The sequence below is a fragment of the Triturus cristatus genome, chromosome 3_1 (genome assembly GCF_964204655.1).
Source record: "Triturus cristatus chromosome 3_1, aTriCri1.1, whole genome shotgun sequence".
In the NCBI taxonomy this organism is placed as follows: Eukaryota; Metazoa; Chordata; class Amphibia; order Caudata; family Salamandridae; genus Triturus; species Triturus cristatus.
Genome location: NC_140583.1, coordinates 625,561,900 through 625,586,737, shown reverse-complemented (window position 1 = coordinate 625,586,737; position 24,838 = coordinate 625,561,900). Strand labels below are relative to the sequence as shown.

The window sequence follows — 24,838 nt, the reverse complement described above, 5'->3', positions numbered from 1 at the left end:
GGAGTGGACTGGGGTGGAGTGGGGTAGATTGAGGTGGATTGGGTTGGAGTGGGGTAGAATAAAGTTGAGTGGGGTAGATTTAAGTGGAGTGAGGTGGACTGAAGTGGAATGGGGTGTATTGGGGTAGATTTGGGGTGGAGTGGGGTAGATTCGGGTTCAGTAGGATAGATTGGGAGGAGCGGGTAGATTGGCACAGATTGGAGTGGAGAGGGCTCTATTGGAGTCCAGTAGATTGGGGTGGAGTTGGGTAGGTAGATTGGAGTGGTGTGGGTAGATTGGGGTGGAGTGGATTGGGATAGAGTGGAGAGGGGTAGATTTGGGTAGATTGGAGTGGATTTGGGTAGATTGGAGTGGAATTGGGTAGATTAGTGTGAAGTAGGGTAGGTTGGAGTGGAGTAGATTGGAGTGGGGTCGATTTGTGAAGTGGGGAAGATTGGAGTGGGATGGATCGGGGTAGATTGTAAGTCAGGGGTGGAGTGGGGTAGATTTAGGTGGAGTGGGATATATTAGGGTATATTTGAGTGGGGTAGATTGGGATGGAGTAGAGTAGATTGGGGTAGTTTAGAATGGAGTGGGGTAGACAGGGGTGGGGTAGTATGAGGTAGATAGGAGTAGTTTGGGGTATATCGTTTGGAGTAGATTGGAGTGGATTGGGGTAGATTGGAGAGGTGTGGGGTAAATTGGAATAGGTTGGAGTGGAGTAGATTGGAGTGGAGTAGGGTTTGATTTCGGTAGATTGGAGTATATTGGGGTAGAGTGGAGTGGATTGTAGTGGAGTGTGCTAGAGTGTGGTAAATTGGAGTGGAGGGTTGTAGAATGGGGTGGGGTGAGTAGAGTGGAGTGGGGTAGATTGGAGTGTAGTGGAGTAAATTGACAGCTCGTTCGGTGTAATCCATATATGAATGAGGACACGGGTTTTAAAGATAAATGGATTAACTACAGTGTTGCCCAAAACTGGCACACGTCAAAAAGGCAATAAACGCAGCCTACAAACACAAATGCAGTCATATAGACTGCTTTAATAGTCCGTGCCATTTATTTGTTTGTGTAAGAGAATGCACCGAATTCCAAAAGAAATTAAGGCAAAAATAAACACACTTTTACTTCATACAACGAAAGGAATGTAAGTTAAAAGCAACCCAAAGGTGTTGGCAAAAGAAAGCACAAAACTGAGAAAAAAAAGTCACAAACTTCTTCAAGAGTCCGTGGCATTTGCGTGATCTCTCTGCTCCAGTCCTCCTGCCAGCACTAACTAGAGTGTGACTCCCCATGGATCCGCTTGTATTTCTTCAGAAGATGGAAGAGAGGGGTGGAAGGAAGTGGGGATTGTATGATTACCTCGGGAGGTGGGAGTAAGGTAGGGTCTATTGATCACAATACCAGGACCGTTACCACGCTAAAGTAACTTCAAACCATCTTAGGTTCACGTGTCTAAAATGGGAATTCAAATCTCAGTTGTGTGACTTCTCTGACAAGGTGCCCCACCCAAAGACAACACACATTTTGAAGAAGTACCACAAATCCACAACATAGACCACTGGTCCCTCCTGCTAGGTTTGTCTCAGCATCACCTGCCACAGAAGTGGGGAGTAATAGAAAAGAACCCAAAAGAAAGCAAAAAGGTGCAACTTATGAAAACTTGCCATGTGATCGTGAAAATAAAAGATCGAATATGCTATAATTACTACTTAAAATGTCTAATCATTCAAAAACAAATAGCAAAAATAGAACATGAAAACCGTCAAAGTGTCCTGCTAACGAAAAATAGCCAACCAGATATCGGAGTCCTTATAGTAAACATTCCACAGACGAACACTAACAGAGGTTAAACATGATATTGTATTGTAGCATTAATATAGTGCCTTTCACCCCGTTGACTGCTGACCTACATAATAAAGCTCATTCTCGAGTTTCAGCAGCCAATTTTCTACAGTTCATATGTTCAGTTCTGTCAGTTGATTTGATACCCTTGCTCTGCGTGCTGTTTTATTCTTATGATTTAGCGTTATTATAATACATGGGATTCTGCAATCCCTGTATAAAAGGCTGCCTATAATTTCTTTATAATTGGCAACTTGTGATGCACCCAGTCGCTGACCATAAAGAAATTAACTCAACTATAATAACTTGTAGTTGAATTCTGAAGTCACAGTGCCTGCTGCCAGAGCCTGCAGACGAGGGGACAGGCACGTCAGGTCACGAAGCATAAATACATAAGTTGTTTATAGAATGAAAACACATTGCTTTTCTTTCTCCTCCTCAGTTTTTCTAGCTGTGCAGTAACAACCAGAAAGGAGATATTTATGGCAAAATGTTTATTTTGTTTCTCTCCTTAGGTAATTAGACACGTTCCAATCTTTATGCATGTTTCTACACATTCTGGGCAACTGTACCTTTTTTGAAAACGAAAACTGCCTTGAATTAAACTCATTTAAATATATTCTTGCAACAAATATCTAACATCTTTTTTTTGTGTTAATTCTTGCACTACAGATTCTATTTTATTGTTAATGTTTTGAAACTTGCCCACTGTTTCATATGAAAGAGCCACACACCAAGGATTGAAGTGTTTTGTGGATTAGGTGATGGTGTGACCATGTATCATAAGGAATAAAGTACCCCCTGGCGTACATGATTAGGATATTGTAAGTCATCCCAGGATTAGGATATTGTAGGTCATTGAACTCCTCGGTAACTTGTAATATGCTTATAATGTACAATATGATTCTTTATCCCATGTATAATACATTGAAGTGCTCTTAGTTTTAACGGGTATTCATTGTCTATACAGTTCCAATGAGGCTAAGGTCGATATTTTAGACTGGAGATATCAAAAGAGAGCTGATTAGGACATTCGCATCTGTCATAAGCAATATGTGTTAGCTGAAAGGGAAGGTAATGATTTGCACAGTGCACTGCTGAAAATGTCTGGTGCCAAGCTGGGGTCATTCGGAGCATATGTACACAAACTTATTTTTAATTGTGGAGCAATGCCAACCAAGCACACTTTAAGGGATGCTCTCTTAAGTACATGACAAGTGTTACCTGCTATCTTGAAGGAAGAGTGGTGAGAAGGACTGTTGAATCTTCTCTTTGAGTCTCACCTGTGTTTATATTGATAAAACATGTGTTGCGCCTTTTTACCGATCTCAGGTAAGAATGAAAACAAGCACTGTATGTTGCAACGGTGTTAGAATATGATGTCCAGCTTGGGCATTATATGCAGGCAGCCTTATGGGAAGGTGGCAGATACGTTGTTGAAGGGTAGCTAGTGCTATAGATGATATTTTTTTCCTCCTATATGAGTGGGTGCTTATTTGGTTTATGAAGTGCATTTTGGGATTTATTTTTAAGTGATGGTTGAAGTGTTCCTGTTGGGCTTTGTTTGTGTGTCTTCCTCCATCCTATCCTACATCCCTACCTCAAGTGAAAATGCAGTGGTAGATTAGGAAATGGCTATTGGAGGTAGAACCACTATCCGAGAAATAATGAGCTGTCGTTGCTGTGGATTTTGCAAGATACAGCGTGGTAGGGTACAGTAATAAGTGGCAAATAAGTAGCACAGCATCCAGACTACAGCTGTACAGTTACATTTCATAATGAGATATCCTCACTTGAGGATTATTTGCACATGCTAGAGTCAAATACTGGTGTGCAGTTTGTAGTGAAATGAGTAAATTCTTGTAAGCTTGTGGTGTAGAATTTGTACCACCCACAAGGGAATGACCCGGATAAACAAGGTTCTTAGCAAGTGTGCATGGGGGTCTGTGACCAGTCAGGTGCCATGAGTACCAGGTTCCGGGCATGCCATAATAAGCTACATTCTTGAGCAGGGCTCACACCTCTTCAGCTCATAGGAAGAAGGAAGGTTTATAGGGTATGTTGAGGTTAGCTCATAATTGAGTATTAAAGATGGTTCTGTCACAATGTGTGCAGGTTTCAAATGACTGATGGCTCGGAATTTGTCTGTTGATATCATTAGAGGCAACTATCCCTGGGAGATGGGGAAGGCTTTGCAACAACTTAGTTAATCAAGGCCGGGGAAGAACAGAGTTGTTAGATCAAATATGGGATGCTTATGTAGTAGTGTTCATTTCCGGGAAACAGCCATAACATCGCATGCGTTACATCGCATGCTTTTACAAAGCGGTCGTTACAACGACCGCGTTGTTACAACGGGAGCCATTACATCGCTAATCAGTCTAACAACTTGCTGGAGGGGGCGCACTGGTGTTGGATTTACAATCCAACACCTTCCCTGCTGTTGCACAAACTGGAGTAGGAATAGTAAATTTACTATTTCTAAGTCCAGCGCGCCCCCTACAGCGAGTCATTGAAACGACTTGCGATGTAATGGCTCGAGTTGTAAAAGCATGCGATGTAACGCATGTGATGCTAAGGTATATATTCTCATTTCCAGAAGGTTTGGGTGTGGAGTCAGTATTATGTGTAGTTCTTTCTGACTTTCATTTTACGTATGTGCCATATGTCTGCATGTTAAATTTGTCTAGTTTTGCGCTTTTCGGCAGCTGTTGTGTCCTTGGGGCTTTAATTATATAAACTGGAAGCTAGCTGTTGGTCAGGTCGGTGGAGTCTGTGCTTGGCTTGTATAATGTGTGAGTTTTTTTCTGAAAGTTGCTTTCTTCTCCTTGCTTGGTGTGCAGCTCACCCACATTGGATGCCCATGTTATGTTATACAGTAAAGTATTCTCAACTAATTTAGCATTTCTTCTTGCATTCGAACCCGACTGAAGTGAACATTTGTTTGCAAATGGCCAGCCCAAAGGGATTCCCCATTGAGGTGAATGGTGGGGGGTTCCCCACCCACTGCAGGGGCTGCGAGGGCCTCCGTTACAATTCTACTTCCTTGGCAATATCCTGCTGACTGACATATGTAAGGCTGCCACCTGGTTAACCCCATGCACATTCACTCAGCGTCGGCTTCTACAGAATGGGGGTGGCATCCACTTACCTCCTCTGCAGGGCCGCTGTGTCTCCTGTGGCATGTCTCTCCTCTGGAAACAGGAAGCAAACAGGATCCTCTAAGCCAATCCCGATGCCTTCACCATGACAGCAGCGTCATGATTGGTCTGAGCGCCGTGGTTCGGCGCTCAGGCAGGTAGTGGGAGCCCAGGCATGTTCTCCACCCAGGCTGTGCATTATAGACCGGTGGAGAACATGCTAAGTGTGCATGACTGTTTGGCCGACCCGAGACAGCTGGCCAAACCATCATGGGTACTTAAGGGCATGAACCCCTTCCCCCCCGCTGGCTGTGAGACATCCCAGCCAGCCCCTTAAAACTGCCTCAGTGAGGAAAAATAAAATGATAATAACAACGTGTTATAGTCATTTTATTTTTCCTTTTTTCCACTGCTGAAAATCGAGGGGGGCAACACTCCTCCGCCTTAGCAGAGGAGCCACCACTGCATTCACTTAACATTATTGTGTGTATATCATAGAGCATCAGATGGCTGTGTTTGGCCAGACTTTGTTTCAGACATCTACATCAACCACACTCTAGCCACCGCTAGTAGGGGACTCCTTTACAGTCTGTGCAGAGCATGTGTATTTACTGTAACACATGCTATGAATGGAAAGTGTTACACACGTTAACCTCTGTTTATAGCTTGTAGTGCTATCTATTCACATGGGCCCACCCTCCTCCCCAGAAGTGTGTGTTTTTACTTGCAGATCTCTTCTTTTATTACTTAACTTACTTTCACATACTGCCTTAATTTGCCACTGCATACTTAATCTCACCTGCTGTGCGAAAAACAATCTAACATGGCATGGGTACTCCTGCTCATTGCCCACTAAGTCATAGTGCATCCTGTGACTCCAAAGCCTTCTTTGAAGAAAAACAACCTGCAAACATCGGAGCCCAAGGCTAGGTGTCAGGCGTGTGCAGAGTATGTGTATCAACAGCACTACACTTGATGAACAGATGCTTACAGGGCAAGTAACCTTTTACTTTATAGATTTTTCTAGTACTAAACATTATTTTATCTGTAAAGTCTGTGTAAAACATTATCACATATCAGCAGTAAACCATCCCTCCAAAGAACACATGTAGAGGGTAGCGACCTGTTTGTTCATTTCTTTCTGAAGCTTATTAAGTCTCTCTTATTGATGTCATTACTCAGTATATGAAATGACTGATCTAGGCCTGTGGTGCCCCACGTGATTCCAGGAATGCTGGTTCAAGACCAGATTTTCAGATAGATTTCCATACCATTAAATGAAAGGAACTGATTGTCATAGAGGTTATCCAGAAACTCTGGCATGATGTTTATTGAGCTCCTAAACAGCAATTGTTATACATTGGTTTGCCCTTTGATTCTCGTGTAGACTATGCGTGACTAGTCTTCTCTTGTACTTCCTTAAGCTGCATACATCCTGTGCATATAGTGGCAGGGTGGGATTGGTTAATGTAGCACAACAATTCAAGCCAAGCCAAAATGCCTCTCACCAATGGCATTGACTACAACACTGCAGCTCCTCTCCAGTGGATCTTTGACTTGCAAGGCAAGTTCCTCGTCCAGGTATCACAGAATAACAGTTAAAACTGGTCTGAGGAAAGCTCTACTTATCTTACACAATGCATACGGAGAGGCACCACGGGACCCTCCCAATGGTTGAAAAGCCATTCCAGAATTTCTGGAAATGCAATAGTCCGGGAGAGGGCAGCACCTTATACTCTCTCCTCTTAATGTGTATTCAGTTGTTCTGTTCAGTCTCCTCGTTCTCTGCTTCTCATGCGCTGTCTCGCTCTACCTGCGCTCACCTAGGTTCTTTGCTGGGTGTTTTTCCTGCGGGCACGCATGTACCGTGCAGGATGTTCATTACACTCCATTATTTACTGTCTTCTTTCTTTTCATCTTCAGTGCCGGAAGCTGCCCCCCAGCACTCCTTGTCCAGCAATACTCCAACTGATATCATTGTGAGCTGGCTACCTCTTCAACCGGAAGTGAGCAACGGCAAAATCATAAAGTATCAAATTGACTATTGCACTGTGAAGGAAGGTAAGCCGTGTTTCTGAGCTGAAAGGGTTCAGAGGGAAGGAGACCTTTCTGTAACACTATAGGAATTCTAGATCTTTCATCAATATGGTTTACAGTCTGTGTCATTTAAAAGGTGCAACAACAGCTGTGACCAATCTTGTTGTTTATTGTGATGAATTTGAGTTATATGGAGACTTTGATGCAGCGAAGGCAGCAAGTTTAGCAGATCGTGTTGCCAGCAAAGTTAAACCATTAGCTATTTAGTTAAATATGCCATCTCAAAGCGCTGGTAAACACAATGGGATAACCCAGTGCCCCTCAGAGCCTGGGTAAATATATATAATGCACTACAGCGGCTCTGTCGGGGAGTGAAAATTACTTTATTGGACGGAACCAATTCAAAACAGAATTACAGAAACTTATTTTTACTTAAAGAGTCCAGTAGTTATTTAAATAAACCAAATCTATGCATGCAACAGAGTAATAGCAAGTATCAGAACCACAAGAAAAGTAAAAAAACTCAACATTTTTTGTACATCAGTTATTATTATTGTTATTCAGTTAACATGAATATACATATGTTAATCTGTTCAGGCTGTCTGAATAGAATAAAATGCAATAGTGAAAAGTGTTTCAAAGTGACATAAGTGCTCAGTGCAGGTGACAAAGTGTATATGTACAATTGTGAAACCATGTACAAAATATATACAATTGTTGAAAATGGTCAGAACAATGATTATCAAGATCACTCTGGTACAGGGCCAAATTGCTCAAAGATCGGACCCAGAGATGTCTAGGACTGGTCTAAAATTAAATGTCGACGTTTTGACCCTAGCAACGCATAACTAATGTGTCGCGGTGGGTCTTCTTCAGGACAGGAGGACAGCCCCAAACCATCTTAAGTAGGCGTCCCGCGTGGTGTGGACTGCCAGAATGATATGCTGGTGTCAGGAGGGATGCAGAGATGTACAATCAAGAAAGGAGGAAAACCTCCCTATCAAAAGAGGAGCCAGTGCCCTGTGGCTTGCTTTAAGGGCTAGCAATTACAATTTGAGATGGTTCAGGAACGTTATACTGCAACTGTGTAGATTCATAGATGGTTATCCTTATTATTTCAGGAATTGCAGCGCCGGCCCAATGAGGAACTACCCGATGATGAAGCATGACACCCCTCGGTGTGTGTGAGGGCCCTAGACTCCCTTACACCTTTAAGCCCTGAGTTGGTTGCTATACTCCCATATTTATTCGTTTGCTCCTCTCCCAGTTCGCTATTTACTAGCTAATGTGATGTTCTTTGATGCCTCCTTCTGTAACTGTGTCGTTTGGTATTCTTAATTTACGCCTGTCCTCCCTTGATTACCTTCCTTCCTGCCAAGTGTGAAGCACTCTCATATCCATTGGGATCATGTTCGCACTATATAAAACTTTATAAATAAATAAAATAAAAATTGTATCTCGTCAGTGGGAGCAGCAGTAGTTTCCTTTGTCAAGGAATGAGAAACCGTATTGTTTCATGTTTCCCTGGGGCAGGAAATTGTGGAAGGGTTAACCGCAGTGAATGGTATACTGGACTAGGCTAGGCGGCATGCTATGCCATGCAGTGTGGTATCAGGGGGTGTAGCATACTGGGCCGAGATATGGATGATGAGATGTTTGCCTAGACTTTGTTGCCGGAAATGTTATACTTGGCCAATAGTGTGGTATGCTGGTTAGGAAATGTACTGTGCTGTGCTGGATTTGTTGTACGCCAATCTGGGTTTGACCCCATGGTTACAGTTCGAATCCACTGGGTCCGCCTGGCCTTTCACCATCCTGAGATAGATAAAGCGAGTATTACTGAGCTTGGTAGCAATGAACATGTGTCTTTCAAGGCTAAAGTGTGTGCAAGTGAATGTTTCATGATGTTAGGTTACATCATGACCTTTAATATAAGGGAAGCCCATGGCTGCTGGGCAGTGGTTGTAACCTCTAGCCCAGGCAGTGTACTTTCGTGGCTGGTAGTTATGGTAAGAGCAAATACCGTTCCCAGAAGGCAAGCTGATGTTGGATGAAGAGCTGACTGAAGGGGTGATGCATCACTTGGTCACTTGGCACCATGTGATGGGACTTCTCGCAGGTAAAGTTAGAGGCAGAACAAAAGACTATTTGACGTATGTCAGAGTATTCATCAAAATAAACAGTATTGTCTACTTGTCACAGTACCTAAGGGCAGGTCCTGTTGTAACATAAAAACATAGACATAATAGTAAACTGTAAGGCTCACGTCTTCAGAGTCAATTACAAGTCAAGAGATAACAGAGGCATCCAGGAATCATCCATTTTTTCCAGTGTGCAGCTCACGGTTTCCAGATTATCAAGCAGAGATTTGCCACTTAAAAGTTAAGTCCTGTCTCTGACATGGCTTGAATTTAGGGATGTCAGGGTTCCCTGGTTCTTGAATTGTGAGTAGAACCAGCTGAAGCCGGTCTGTGCTCGAAATGGCTTTGTAAACTGTTTGGTGGCTGGCCATTGCACAGAGAGATTTCTGAACTCTAAGATTACAGCAGGTTTGGTAATCACTTCAGTACCCTACCTTATGGGCCGGCAAACAATGGGACCACGCTCCTCTTTATTGTAAATTGAGGACATACAGCAACCTCGTATCGCAGTCAGAGCAACATGAAACCGAGTTTTACCAAAGTACCCCGCAGGACTCTTCACCTTGCTTTTTCTAGTGTCTCCTAGATCCGAAACCATTTAATGTGCAGCCGCCCTTGTTACCTGGAGAAAGGTAGGCAGTGATACATAGCACATGTATCCCTGGCCACCTGGTCATACATGAGTTCCATCGCATCTATTTTGTGACTGTATTGAACTGCACAGTCAAACCAAAGCATATTCTTTGCACCTTTCCTATCATCAAAAATAATCTGAACAGTGTGTGTTTAGTTAAAGCACAGCCCAAGCTGACATGCCATAGAAAACAGTGAAGCATTGGTGCCAACATAGCATACATCAGTTCGGCATAAGGTTGGCATGTTCTGACATCTTTTCTTGTGTTCTGGCATTGGCATTATGGATTTTTATATCTTACTTTGTCCAGCCTGATTGGGTAACTAAAATAATTAGTTTTTCAGTTTGTGCTTGCAGCCATTGTCTTCTATGCTCTTCTCTTCCTGCAGTGGATAAGGTGTACTCGGTGGAAGTTAATGGGAATGAAACTGAGGTGACCCTGGACTCTCTGCATCCGAACCGGGCTTACAAAGTTCGGATCGCAGCTGGCACAATAGCTGGTTTTGGCGTCCCCTCGGAGTGGATGCAGCACCGCACCCCCGAAAAGTTCAACAAGACACATGGTAGGTGTCCATGCAGTAAACCAATAGGAGCGGTGAGTTAGAGATCACCTGTAAACCTCTCCAACCACTGATCAAAACGACAACGTATTGAATTCCTTCCCTTCCCTCTGACTATGGTCTTTCCTTCTGTACCCCTTTTTCCGATTAAATTCTTTGTCTCCCCTTGTTTCTTCATTTCTCTGTTTTCCCTCTCCCTTATTCTCTTCCTATTCTTACTTGTTCTTTGTCATCTGTCTATAGATCATGGCCCTTACTTTTCTTCCTATTTTTCATGGGCTGTCATTTTCCTTTCACCATCCATTGTCTACTTTTCTCTTTGCAATGTCCATCACCTTCACCCATTAGTCATGCTCTTTCCTCTCTCCCTTTTGTTCATTGATCATCCTCTTACTGTTTTCCTTCTCACTGTTGACTCCTAGCCTTCAAGTTCCTTCTACTCCCTGTTATTCTTTTAATTCATTTCTCCTGTTTCTGACTATCGTTCCTTCTCTCTCAGTTGCAAGAGAAGGCCCTTCCTTCTCCTTTTGTTCATCACACTTTCTCTCTCTCTGCCTGTTGTTCACAGTTCTTCTTTTCTTGCCTGTGTTTATTTTACTCTTTCTCCCCTCATTGTTAATAGTCCTCCCTTCACACAGTCTATGTGATCCTTCCTTCTCAGAGTGGATGGCCCTCCTTCCTCTTTCTATTCTTCATTTTCATTCTATCTATGTCAGTTGTTCATACTGTGCTCTTCTTTCCATCTTGCTTACATTCATTCATTTATCGTCCCTGATCCTTATTTCTGTCCATATATGTCTCTTCCTTCTGCTTGTTGAACTCCATTCCTTCAGAGGCACTCATGGTTTACCATTCTCTCTCTTCGTTCTTGATTCATCGTTCTTTCTCCCTCTTACATTCAGGGTGATTAATTTTCTTTATTTGTTTTATAGTTCTTCTTTCAATCCATTCTTTTTCCCTTTTGTACAGTCCTCAACTCTCACAGTTGTTCTTCTTTTCTTTTGATGTTTGTTTGCCATAGTCCATTCTCTCTCTGCTGTTCATAGTCTTCCCATGGGCCTTTCTTCTCTAGGTCTTGCATTGTGTTGTATTGTAACAATACAATAGATGATCCTTCCCTCTTCAATGCTAATTTGTCTCTCTCCTTTTCGCTTTGCATGTGGTTTTCCTTCGCTCCCAGTCACAGTGACCTTTCTGTCCCTGTTGTTCAATCATAGTCTTGCCTTCTCTTTCTCTTCCATAGTTCCATTTGCGCCTACAGAGTTGAAGGTTCGGGCTAGAATTGACTCCCTGTTATTAAGCTGGCTGCCACCTTCTAACTATGCTCAGATCTCTGGGTACAAGCTCTTTCACCGTGCTGTGAGCACAGATGAGTCCGGTAGTGAACATCCCTTGAAGGGCAACGAGGAAAGCTGGGATGCAGGGCCAATCAAACTCAAGAAGAAACAAAAACAGTATGAGATTCTTCAGCTTGGTAAGGATGGACACACATTTCCTACTGGAGTGCAAAATATACAACCAGTCCTGAAGAAGGCTTGTTAGTGAAACCCCCAAGCCAGAACTATGCCATTAAATTTTTTAATGATCTGTAAGTGAGGGTGGAGTAGCTTCATACAGATTTTTGTGTGTAGGGAAGTTAGAAGGCTGATCTAGAAAAAGCCACTGTGTATCACTCCACCCTGCTTGCTCTGAATAATTGTCACATTTATTGGCTACTAACGTTTCTTCAGGTTTGTTTACTACGTAGGTGTACTACTGCTACCTATGGATTAGATAAGGCTTAATATAGTTTTTTGGTCTACACAGACACGTTATAAAACCGTAAAAAGCATTAGCACATCTAATGCATTTGCAAACTAAGTAATACACTATTCTGCCTTTCTAAGAAGCTGCTATTAATCAAATGGGTGTTAGTTGTTTCAGTTGCTTGGGTAATATCTAAGTCATGCAGGCACGCAGTTCTAACAGATTTGAGAACTGTACATCTTAGCATTACATAATGAGTGGTTTCTGCTTCATCTTAGCGAAGACAGCAAAAACATGGACTCTTCTTTATGGCCATACTTGACTCTAGCTTGGACAAAACAGGTAACCTAGTCTACACAACATAAGAAGGTGTATTTATCTGATAAGAGGCCACCATATTGCATGATGTTGAGCACTTCCCCATAAATGTGAATCGTAAAGTGTAAGATAACTTAGTCAGTAACTGGGTAGCACTAATATTGCTTTTTTAGGCTTTATTATTGTCCTGCATCTACAGGCTCACTCAAATATATTCAAAACTTAGGTTTTCTTGTAGCATGCCTGAATGAACTGGAGTTTGTTCTGGCTTACTATACTTCAATTTGCATAATTTCTAATTAACTCCAGAAGAATATCTCTAGCAGTCCCCACATTTATTTCGGTAAACACAAGCAAAGTAACAGATTGTAAAATCTTCAAATTAGTTGAATGAATCCCCACCTCAAGTCTATGACCTTGAATAGGAATAGAAATGTGTAATGAAAGTGTCTTCCTTATTAAAACACCAGCCATTTTAGAATCACCATTTTGGTGTTAAAAAAATCACTCGAGTACTCTTGTTTTAAACCAATGTATACATGCTTTGAAACTCATGAACCACTACATAAAGTAACAATTGATGAGCATTAATCATTGACGGAGTTAAACATCTCTTACTGAATTTCCACCCCCACACCAAAAGTGTATTATTACAAATGGATGCCATCATGGAGTGGTTTTGTAAGTGCTATTGCTAACTTCTTATAGTACCACCGTAGGTTATTCTGGGGGTGCCTAATTGATTATCAGCTTAATCCAAGATACTTTTAAATTCATCTACGCCATGGTCATTACCACGCATAGGGCGGCCTAAAGTGATGGAACCCCAGCACCCCATCTTGGAGGTTAATACCAATGTACTGACAGAAGTTGTCCAGCCAGGGCAAACATCTTCTCAAACCCTTCTTCCATTTAATGAGGCAGTAACAAATATCTTACTGAGGGCTTGGGCCAAACCATGTTCTTGCTCCTCAGTTAGTCGTCAGCTTGTCAGGCACCATCTCCATGATTTAAGATGGTCATGATGCAGCCAAATTCTTGATTTGTTGCGGCTTGGACCCCCCCGATTCCATCAGGTGGGTCATGAGCACCAGTGTTGCCATTTGCCACGATGCGTGGCTGCAGTCGACTGAGTTCTTAAGTGATTTTCAATCCCTGCTGATGGAAATGCTGTTTGCCAGAACTCGCCTGTATGGGGACTACGCAGATTGTGCTCTAGAGAGTTTTAAAGAGAATGGGCTACTGCATACTTCCTTGGCCTGTCCCCCCCACTTCGTCAACTGCAACAATTCTCCCACTCTTTTTGCGGATTTGACCATGGTTCCCCCCTACAGCCAGCTTGCCCATCCTCAACAAGGAGCCCCCCGTCTACTAGACGTTGTATGAATTCGTTTTTTCGAAATAGGGTTCAAATAATTGGTTTGTTCTCAGACAAGTCTCCTACGGTGTCCTCCGGTAGGGCTCCCTTCCAGTCCTCCCACACCACGAGTCTTGTCTTTGGTTTTTCCTCTGGCACCGTCAGGAAGAAATGAGGCCCTCAGAACTAAAGAAAAAGAATACCATATACAAGACTGCTGTCCAGTCTTCCACATGTAGTGCTTTGTGCTAATTTTAATGCCTGTTTCACTCACCTCGCTGACAAGTAGTGACTGTTTGATGTACTCAATCCACCACACACCCTCTCCATGTGCTCTGGCTGAGCCGCAGTTAGTGGTGCCCTCCAATATCCTGCCACCAATCCAGCAAACCAAAGAAACAAGTCAGCCTCCTGGGTTGTGGCGTCTGGGACCGTTGCACCTTCCTCCTTATGACCACGGGATCTTTGCACTTTATGATTCTGTTCTACTGGGTTCCCAGATTCCACCAAACTCCAACCACTGCTTTGCTCCAGGTCTTCCGCCAGCTCTCCTTCTTCCTGTAGCTAGTCCTGCTCTTCAAGACCATCCTCCATCCTCTGACACAATTTGTGCGGCTCTACAGATCTACACCTGCTCCTTCTCTATGCTCCTTCCTGTGCTCCCTGTCACCAGCTTTTTGAGCCATCTCTCTTGTGACATCTGCTCCCGCCACTAGAACCCTCACCACCTTATCCCGTTTTATTCCGTTGGTGATGTTGTATTGCTTGCTGCCTTCGACATCCTTGTGGCAATACTCCCGTTTCTGGAATGGCCGCAGAGATAGGATGCCTGGAGAGATTTGTTTGCAGTGTGCCTGGTTGTTGATAAGTCTTAAATGAAAAGGGTTGCAATACCAAAAATCACTGCAGTATTCTCTGATTAATGTCTTAATGTTGCACCAAGGTGCATGATCAGTAAGTAAGACTAAAGAGCGACCTACTGTCCATTTGGTGACTAAACATTCCTTTTCTCAAAAAGAGTTGACCGCTGATATAGAGGACAGGTAATAATGCTCCAGAGTCATCCAGCTGAGACAGTACTGCCCCAACCCATGTCCAGACATAGTGTGAAGGACAAAGGGTTTCTGGAAATTAGGGCAGATCAACACAGGGGCATTACACAGACAGTCCTTCAGCCGCTGGAAGCTGGCAACTTTACTGGGAGTTCACGTATCAAGCCTGGTAGGGTGGTTCTGTAGTAGGGGATCTCTGTGTATAGTCATAATCTATGAATAGTCCCGCCCATGTGCGGGGACCCCGGAGCAATCAAAATATCTCTTAAGCTGTCCTGCATTTGCAAACCTGCAAAGACACTTAAGAGACAGACAAAATAATACAGCCTAATAACAATATGGCTGCACTGGCCAGCACTTCATCTGAAGTGAACACAAAAGCCAAAATAAAGTTTAAATGTCATTTTTATTCACATCTGACATGTTCCTTTATTGTATCACACTCCCTTCACCAAAATCCCTTTAAACAATATAGAGGAAGGGGTGGACAGACAAGCCCTATAGGCTGTCACTATGTGTCTGCTAAAAGGATACCGTGCCTTTAAGGAACTCTCCAGAGACCCCCGGTATCCCAGGATGCACAGCCAAAGCAAGTTACTTTCAGTTCTTTTTGAAGGTGTATAACAACAGGCCTGATACTGTCAGTTTTACTCCACCGGGGAGGAGGGAGGGTCGCTTATGACTATAACAGAGATACCCCTACTACAGAACTGGAGTTACAGGTAAGAAACTACTCCTTCTGTAGTAGGGGATCTCTGTGTATAGTCATAATCTATGAATAGAATGGCAAGCCCATCCCAACCAAAAAACAGCTGTGGAGTAAAAACCGAACACCAACAAATTACTGTGCAAACAAATTCCTCAGCGAAGCCTGTCCAACCTGCGCATCTGCCCTAGCATCAGAGTCCAGGCAGTAATGCTTTGTAAACGTATGGACCGACTTCCAGGTGGCAGCCTTACAAATGTCAGCGATTGGAACATTCCTAAGCAAAGCCGTAGTCGCTGCTTTGCCCCTAGTTGAATGCGCTGTAGGCTTAGCCCCTAACGTCTTATTAGCTTTCTGATAACAGAGCTGAATACAGGACACAATCCATCTGGAGATGGACTGTTTTGAGGTAGCTAGACCAGTTCTTACCGAACCATAATTTACAAACAGTTGATCCGACCTGCGGATGTCTTTTGTCTTATCTAGATAGAATTTCAACACTCTACGCACATCTAGTGAATGCAGCGACCTCTCCGCCGGAGAGGAAGGATGCTGAAAAAATGTAGGCAAAGTTATCATTTGATGTACATGGAAATCCGATATCACTTTAGGTAAAAACTTAGGATGAGTACGCATTACCACTTTAGAAGCATGGAATACAGTATACGGTTCTTGACAACACAGACCCTGAATCTCACTTACTCTCCTGGCCGATGTAATGGCCACAAGGAAGGCAGCCTTCCAGGACAAATGCTGCAACGAAGCCTTATGAATAGGCTCAAAAGGCTCCCTCATTAATCTGGTCAACACCAAGTTCAATTCCCATGGTGGAGAAGGTCGTCTAACAGGGGGAAACACCTTACGCAAACCCTCCAAAAAATCTTTAATCACAGGGATTTGAAAAAATGAGGTTTGGGAAGGGCCCTTTCTATACGCAGTCAAAGCTGCGAGATGAACTTTAATAGACTGAAAGTTAAGCCCAGATTGAGCTAACTGCAGCAGATAAGGCAGAATAACATCTTCTTTACAGGATGTAGGGTCAATGTCCTTTGCCGTGCACCATAAGCAGAATCTCTTCCACTTATAGGCGTAAGAAGTCCTCGTAGACGGTCTCTTCGCCTCTTTCAAGATCTCCATACAGTCCTGAGGTAGGTTCAAGTGTCCATACTGTACTAGCTCAGGAGCCATGCCGCCAAACTCAAGGACGAGAGATTGGGGGGTACCATCTGTCCTCCGAACTTCGTGAGAAGGTCCGGCCGACACGGCAGGCGCCGGTGTGGTAGAACAGACCGGTGAAGAAGGTCGGTGAACCACCATTGCCGCGGCCACTCCGGAGCAATCAGGATCATCCTGGCTCTGGATTGCGACAGCTTGATCAGCACCGCCGGAATCAGGGGAATGGGTGGAAAGGCGTAGAGAAAGCTGTTTGACCAGCTGATCCATAGTGCATTCCCCAGCGTCCCTGGTTGGTAGTACCTGGACGCGAAGTCGCGGCATTTGCTGTTTTCTGCCGTAGCGAACAGATCGATATCCGGAGTGCCCCACTCTGCGAAGACGTCTCTTAGCATGTCGTCGTTTAGCACCCACTCGTGATTTTCTTGAACGAGCCTGCTGAGCGCATCGGCTTGGGCATTCTGCACTCCCGGCAGATGGGTTGCCGTGATCGTTAGGTTCCTGGCCACCAGCCAATTCCAGATCGTCTGTGCCTCCCGAGACAGCGTGCGTGAACGGGAGCCCCCCTGCTTGTTGAGGTAATACATGGTAGTAGTATTGTCCGTCTGAACTAGCAGGGAGTTCGTCTTGAAGGAGGGATGGAACGCCTTCAGGGCCAAGTGTACTGCTCTGAGTTCCAAAAAGTTGATGTGGTAAGTCATCTCTGTCTGTGACCATATCCCCTGAATCTGAAGAGGGCCCGAATGCGCTCCCCAGCCCTGGAGAGACGCATCGGTCACTATGGTCTGGACCGGAATATCCTTGTGAAAGGGAGTCCCCTTGCAGACATTCTCTGAGGAGCACCACCATTTCAGAGACTGTAGAGCGTGTTGGGACAGATGAATCTTGTCCTCCCAACGCCCCCGCCTCTGGTCCCATTGATCCTCCAGACATTCCTGCAGAGGCCTCATATGCAGACGTGCATTGGGGGTGAGAAAGATGCATGAAGCCATCGGCCCCAGTAAAGAGGCCACCGTCCTCACTGCAGGAGAGTGGGCTGAGAGGAGGTGCAGGGCCTTCCAACGGATAGATAAGCGTCTCTCCTCCGAAGGACACACGCTTGCGTTCAAAGTATTGACTGAGGCCCCCAAGTACTGGAGACACTGCACAGGGATCGGCACTGACTTCGTCATGTTGATGTGCAGTCCCAGGCGATGAAGCAAGGCAGCTGTCCTGTTGAAATGACACTGGGCTTCCTGGTACGTGGAAGCTTTGATCAGCCAATCGTCCAGGTATGGATACACAAACACTTTGTTCTTCCGCAAGTGTGCCGCCACCACTGCCATGCACTTGGAGAACGTCCTTGGTGCAGACTTCAGACCAAACGGGAGTACTGTGTACTGGTAATGGTTGTTGCCTACCAGAAACCTCAGGAACTTGCGATGCTTTTGTGCGATCGGCACATGAAAGTAAGCGTCCTGCAGATCTATGGCGCACAGCCAGTCTCCTCGATGCAACTGAGGGTAAATCTGATGCAGGGACAGCATACGGAACTTTTCTTTGCGGATCCACTTGTTTGCTTGACGCAGATCTAGAATAGGCCTGAACTCGTTCTTGTCCTTTTTTCTGACGAGAAAGAACCTTGAGTAAAGACCTTTTCCTTTTTGCCTCAAAGGAACAGTCTCTATCGCCTTCTTCTTTAACAGAATGTCCGCCTCCCACTGGAGCTCTCGCTCCATGTATGGAGAGCGCACTGGTGGGATCTGTGGAGGCGGGCTGGTGAAACGAAGACTGTACCCATTGCAAACAATATTCAGCACCCACTTGTCCTGAGTTATTGTTCTCCACTCTGCCAGGTAGTATTGAATACTTCCCCCCACCGGAGCGGGTAACGGATGAGGGGGAAGTGACCTTTCAGGGCTTCGACCCGGCCGGGCCTTTGTTCCCTGACGAGGATTGATGCTGTCCTCTGCCCCTCTGGCGCTTTTGGAAGGACTGCCTCGGGAACTGCTGTTGTTGCTGGAGTTGCTGTGGTTGACCAGACTGACGCCCTTGGCCGCGTTGTTTAGAATAACGCCTGCCATAGGAACGGAATGATCTCTTCTGTTCCTTGGGTTTTTCCAACCCCACGGCCTTCAGGGTTTCTGCTTCGGCCTTCATGCGGGCCATTTCGTCATCCGCATGAGACCCGAACAACGTCGTGCCAGAGAAAGGCAAGTTAGCAATCTTTTGCTACGCTTCAGGCTTTAGAGAGGTAAGTCTCAGCCAGGAATGTCTCGTCATGTGTACTCCATGACAGTACCCATGGGCCGCCAGCAATGACACATCCCCCGCTGCACTGATGATCTGGTTGGAGACCATCATGCCCTCATTCAACACTTCCTGGAAGTCTTCCCGTTTATCCCTAGGCAGGGAGTCAGCAAACTGTTGCAGGGAGTCCCATAATGATCGGTCATAGCGACCCAGCAGAGCGGAGGCGCTAGCAGCCTTCATAGTCGTGGCCAACGTAGAGCACATCCTCCTCCCCAAGGAGTCCATCTTGCGACTCTCCTTATCCGGAGGAGCTGTTGAAGAGGGCGACGTGGAATGTTGTTTCCTAGCCGCAACCACAATGACAGAGTCCGGGGGAGGGTCCACCCTGAGGAACGCCGGGTCCGAATCAGGGGCCCTGTACTTCTTCTGCAACCTTGAGGGAGCAGACTTCACCACGGCTGGTATCAAGAAGACCTCCATGGCTGGTTCCTCCAGACCTGGAACCAGAGGGAGGAGGGGGCGTGATAGATGCGCCTTGTGTAATGTCTCAAATATCACAGAGGTAGGGGGAACTGGTACTGTCACTGAGATTCCCAATTTTGCCGCCCCTCTCATCAGTACATCTTGGAAAATGGCAATATCATCCACTGGCGAGATTCTAGTAGGCGGCGTTTCCGATAACGTGCGGGAAAGCCGTCCAGTACCAGACGAGTCCGTATACCTCGTGCCTCTGGATCGAGATCTATACCACCGTCGTCCATGCCTTGTGTGAGTGGACGATCTGTGTCTGCTCCGTGACCGCCGGCGAGATCTAGAGCGTGATCTCAGTCTGCGTGGGGTCTTAGGAGCCACTGGTAGCCGCGGAGAAGGAGGGAGCTGTGGCACCGGAGGCGGTTGTAGCGGAGGTGGCGTAGGTGGCTTAGGAGGCGCCACAGGGAGCCGGGGGTCCGGTGGAGGAGGAGGAGGAGGAGGAGGAGGAGGAGGAGGAGGCGTAGGAGTCTTCTGAGGCCGCGGCTGAGGGGGCAGTGGCAGGGGGTGCATTGGAGGCTCACTCCGGCCATCACCCCTTGCAGGAGAACCCGGACTAGCTCTGTCCGGACATCCGTCCCCCATTCTCTTCTTTGCGGGTCTACCCCGTGAAGAGGCTGAAGTGAACGAGGGAGAGCCTCCTCCTCTCCTAGATCCACGACTGGAGATCGTAATCACTGAAGAAGTGTTACCAGGTGATCTCGTCCTCGATGTCGAACTGTGCGTCGACCTCGTACGGCTTCTCCACGCCGTTGAACGCAAACAGCGTCCCCTCGACGTCAAACGGCGTCCCCTGTCTTTCCTCGACGTCGAGCGCCTTCGTCTCGACGGCGAGCCTCTCGACGTCGACTGTGAGCGATGCCGCCTCGACGGCGATCTCCTTCGCCTCGATGGCGATTTCCTTCGCCTCGACGTCGATCTCCTCCGCCTCGACGGCGATCTCCTTCGTCTCGACGGCCTTCGCCGGTGTCTCTGCGTCGATGTCGTCGACGTTGATCCATGAGTCGACGGCGAAGGAGACGAGCGGGCTCGCCTCGACGGCGAGCGGCGCTGTCCGCGGGGCGCAGTACGACGTCGATGGTGTGTCGACGTCGACTGTGAAGTCTTCGACGGCGACCTAGTCCTAGGTCTCGCCGGCCCCTCTCTCGACATCGAACGTCGAGGACGCCGAGATCCAGAGCCCTGGATCGACGGCGAACACACCGGTGCTGTACCTCTCGCCGTCGTACACGACGTCGAACGGGATTTTCCGGCCGGTAGGCGTCGTTTCTGCTCCTTTTTCTGCCCGGAGGTCCCTCCAGTGGCTGAAGCATGGGCAGAGGATGGGGAAGGAGATCCTCCATGCCCAGAGGTCCCACCTGTTCTCTGCTTCTCCTGTCCCTGAAGGCGAATCTTCTCTCTGTCCCTCAGGGTCCTCTTGGAGAAGGTCTTGCAGATGTCACATGTAGCAGGGACATGTGAAGATGATCAGCAGAGAATACAGACATCATGTGGGTCCGTCTTGGCCATTTTCCTCCCACACTCAGGGCATTTATCAAATAAAGCCATGTTAATTAAAATAGAGTGGGTCAAACTGCACCAAACTACAGGATGCAGCAGAGAAAGGCTCTAGACGTCGAATGAACAAACTTTTATCTTCAAAAAACCAATTTTAGTCCAAAACATCCACCCAAAAGGGTAGAGCTCAATGCTCCCGGGTCCTGCTAGCAGGAGCCGGAAAAAAGAACAGAGATACGCCTACTACAGAACTGGAGTTACAGGTAAGAAACTACTCCTTCTTATTTAATACATCTGTGAGAGGTATAGCAGTCCAAAACATGTAGAATAAACTGCCTGTAGTAAGCAACTAATCCCAGGAAGGATTGTCCTCTGTTGTATCACTGCTACCTTGTTGACCAGGGGTCAAATGGGGCCCGCTCATTTGGAAAATCCCAGATATTGTATATGATCTGTAGCCAGAGTGGTCTTTTATGGTTTACCTGTCAGTCCTGCCCGTTCTAGAGCTCCTAACACCACCTCTATATGGACAAGATGGGCCTCCTATGTTGGACTAAAAACGACTATAAAGTCTAGATACACTGCTGCATATGCGCTTGGGGTTTCAACAGTGCATCCATTCACTTCTGAAAAGTGGCGGGTGCTCTATCAAGCCCAAATGATAGGGCTTTAAATTGGTAGAGACCTGAGGGAGTGGCAAAGGGTGTTTTCTCTCGGACCTCAGGGGCCAATGGAATTTGCCTAAACCCTTTTGTTAGGTCAACTGTGGATATAATACGGGCATTCTCTAGCTTCTTGCTTAGCTCATTTATTTGGGGCATGAGCGTACATGTCAAATTTTAAAATGTTGTTTACCTGTCTAAAATCAATACAGAATCATAAGCTGCCATTTCCTTTTGGCCAAGCACAACTGGATAATACGAGGCAATCTGGGATGGCTCAATTATATGCCCTTTCAACATGGCTTCTACCTCTTGTTCCAGCGCCTTCCTCTAGCTGCGGTGATCCTGTCCAGTCTCAGCATCACCGTTTGTTTCTCTAATGCAGTAATGTTATGTTGAACTAAGGTAGTTCTCTAGGACTTCAGGAGAATAGCATGGGATATTTCTGCAACATCTAATGGAGCAGCTGATCTGCTCCTTGGTAGCAACATTACCAATGGAAACAGCCTCTTTTACCATTTCTTGGGCAGGATGTAAAGTTATCTCCAGGGGACGGGTACTGGTGATATAGTGACCTGTAATTTCCGTGATTCTCCCCACTGGCCCTGGTGCCTCCCATGTTTTTTTATCAGGTTGACGAGATAGATCTGCTCTTCTCTGTGTGTGTGAGGAACAGCTACACATTATGTGACCAGAGTCACCCTTTTACAATATCTCATATGGTCCCTACCACTTAGCTAATAATTTGTTTTCTGTGGCAGCAGTATGAGTACATGATCTTTATAGGATACACGTGTTTGATGGACCTGGGCTTTCTCCAAATTCTCATGTCCTTGTTCCCATAAGGACGTGCTGGTTTGTTTGAGTTTTACTGCATACTCGATAAGGACGTCCCCTCATCTTCCTCCCTCCATGGCTATGTCTAGGAGTGTACAGAGCTGTCATCCAAAAACTAGCCCAAAAGGGGAAACTCAGTGGACCCATGAACATGGCACTGGATGGCAAAGAGATCTAAGGGAATCTTGTGATCCTAGTCTTTCCCCGACTCATGATGATTTTCTTTAGCAGAGTTTTAATAGTCTGAATATAGTGTCCTACCAATCTGTCAGTTTGCGGATGGTACACGGATGTTCATATTTGTTGTACCCCTAGAATTATGAAAATGTGCCCCATTAATTGAGCCAAGAAGGGGAACCCTGATCTGCCAATAACTCATGTGGGAACCCAGCTCTGGAGAAGAAAGTGATCATGGCCTCAGCTGCAGTGGGGATGGACATGCAGGGTAAGGGAATCGTTTCTGAATAGCTAGTGACCTAATCCACAAAAATGAGGCGAAATTGATGTCTCAGAGCTGAAGGCGTCAAAGGTCCTACTAAATCCATCCCCACTCTCTTAAAGGGGATGTCAATAATGGGGAACGGGTAGAGAGGGGACCTCTCCTCTGTCTCCGGGGGATTGCTAAATTGGCATTGCTCACAAGAGGTGCAGAATTTGGTTATATGTCTATACAACCCCGGCCAATAGAACTTTTCCAAAAGGCATTTTTCTGCTTTGTCTTTCCAATTGGCCCCTCCGCCTACTTGCCCTTGAGCTAGGTGCAACACTTGTTCATGGAAAACCCCAGGCCCAGTAATTGATATACGCGCTTCTCCCCATTTCTGACCACTTGATAAACCATCCCCTTTTTTAACTAAAAATACCGTTCTACTTGGTCTTGGTTCGTCTTGCTGGCTTGATTCCATGCTTGTGTCAGGGTATTTGTATTCCCTCTGTGCAGCCCTGAAGCTACAGTGGTGCTCCCAGGCCACTTCTGTGGGGGAAAGTACATGAGTTATTTCCCTATTACACTTGGTCACAAACCCCTGTTTCTCTCATCTTCTGTCCCTCCTGGGTTTCCTTTACCTATGGGGGGTGTTTCTAGCTTAATCTCCACAAAAGAGGCTTCTCTGAACCATTCACTCTTCTGATCTATTGGGTCTGGGCGGGTAAGGAAATGACGAACTTTGGTATGATCAATACCCATTATCAATTGCTCAGCTAATGTCAGGTGTTCCACGTCAATACCTAACAACACCTGAGCTACTGGGTATGTTTTGTCATTCCCATAGTTGCGCATGATAGAGATTCTCTCCCCGTATTGTATTTGGGTGGGGTGGACCCCTTGTTGATTGGTCACGGTACAGTAACAGCTAAATGATTCCACCTGTTGCTCAACCTACACTACTTCCCAATGTAGATACCTGTCCCTTCATATACCCCACCTTCATTGGTTCAGGTATTTGGGCTTTCTGGGGGCAGCTGTGAGCGATATAGCCCCATTCAGCACAATGAAAGCATTGCGGTTCTTGCACGATCCCTGCAGGAACAGGCTTATTCGTTGGTGTGGCCATGTTTGGAAAATGGGGCCCTAAACTAGCTGTATTGCCTCTTGTTAATTGCAGCTTAAATTCGGGGAAACTGTGATGAGCACATGGCAAATCAATAGCGGTAGTCACTGTGAGATTTGGTTGTTTCGGAATCTAGACTTCGGTGCATATGGGTAAGGCTTCGAGGAACTGCTCTAGATAAACCTTCTCTACTACTTCTGCAACAGTGGCAATTGGCAGGTTGCAGCCATCGGTTCTCTAAGTACTGAATGCTATAATATAATTCCCTGTGACTATCCCCAGCGACCCATTTTAGTTTGCAAAAGTTAACCTATAGAATTCAGCATCACTTCCTACTTTTTCCAGTATGACATTTTTTTTTATAAGTCTACGAAAAGAGTAGGCAGTTCCTTTAGGAAGAAGGTCGGTAGTGAACTGAGAAATCAGATCAGGGGATCTGATTGCTCAGGAGCAAGAGCCCTCACACACTCAATGGGTCTCATGCTTTATCATAGGGCAGCTCCATGTTAGGCCGGCCGTGAAATGCTCAACGGGCCACTCGAAAAGGCTCTATACCTGAGATCTTCTGATTTTGTTGCCGTATGTGAAATGTAAGGTTTTCAGTTATTTCAGAGGGCTATGTTACATAAGGAAAAGTATAAGTTGAGTAGTGAGGTGTTAGAATCCAGCCAGTGAAAGGGTCCATAATGTGATATTCTTCATCACACCACTACCAAGAGAGTCGAGTTTCGTTGTAGGGGAGCCAGAAAAGTTATTTTTTCAAATTCTTCTTGAAGCTAATGTAGTTTGGTTCAGACCTCAGGCATTTCACTACCTTGGGCTTGGGCTCCAATGGCCTTCATTCTGT

General features: G+C 45.7%; 1 protein-coding gene across 1 annotated transcript in view; it reads left to right on the top strand.

Annotated features, from left to right (window-relative positions):
- The window catches only part of IGDCC4 (immunoglobulin superfamily DCC subclass member 4), a 575,762-nt gene that overhangs the window by 490,475 nt on the left and 60,449 nt on the right, over positions 1-24,838 (top strand). The window contains exons 9-11 of the mRNA XM_085644585.1: positions 6,885-7,022; positions 10,163-10,336; positions 11,577-11,807. Of these exons, the coding sequence (XP_085500711.1) occupies positions 6,885-7,022; positions 10,163-10,336; positions 11,577-11,807 (543 nt within the window). The remainder of the gene's footprint in view (positions 1-6,884; positions 7,023-10,162; positions 10,337-11,576; positions 11,808-24,838) is intronic.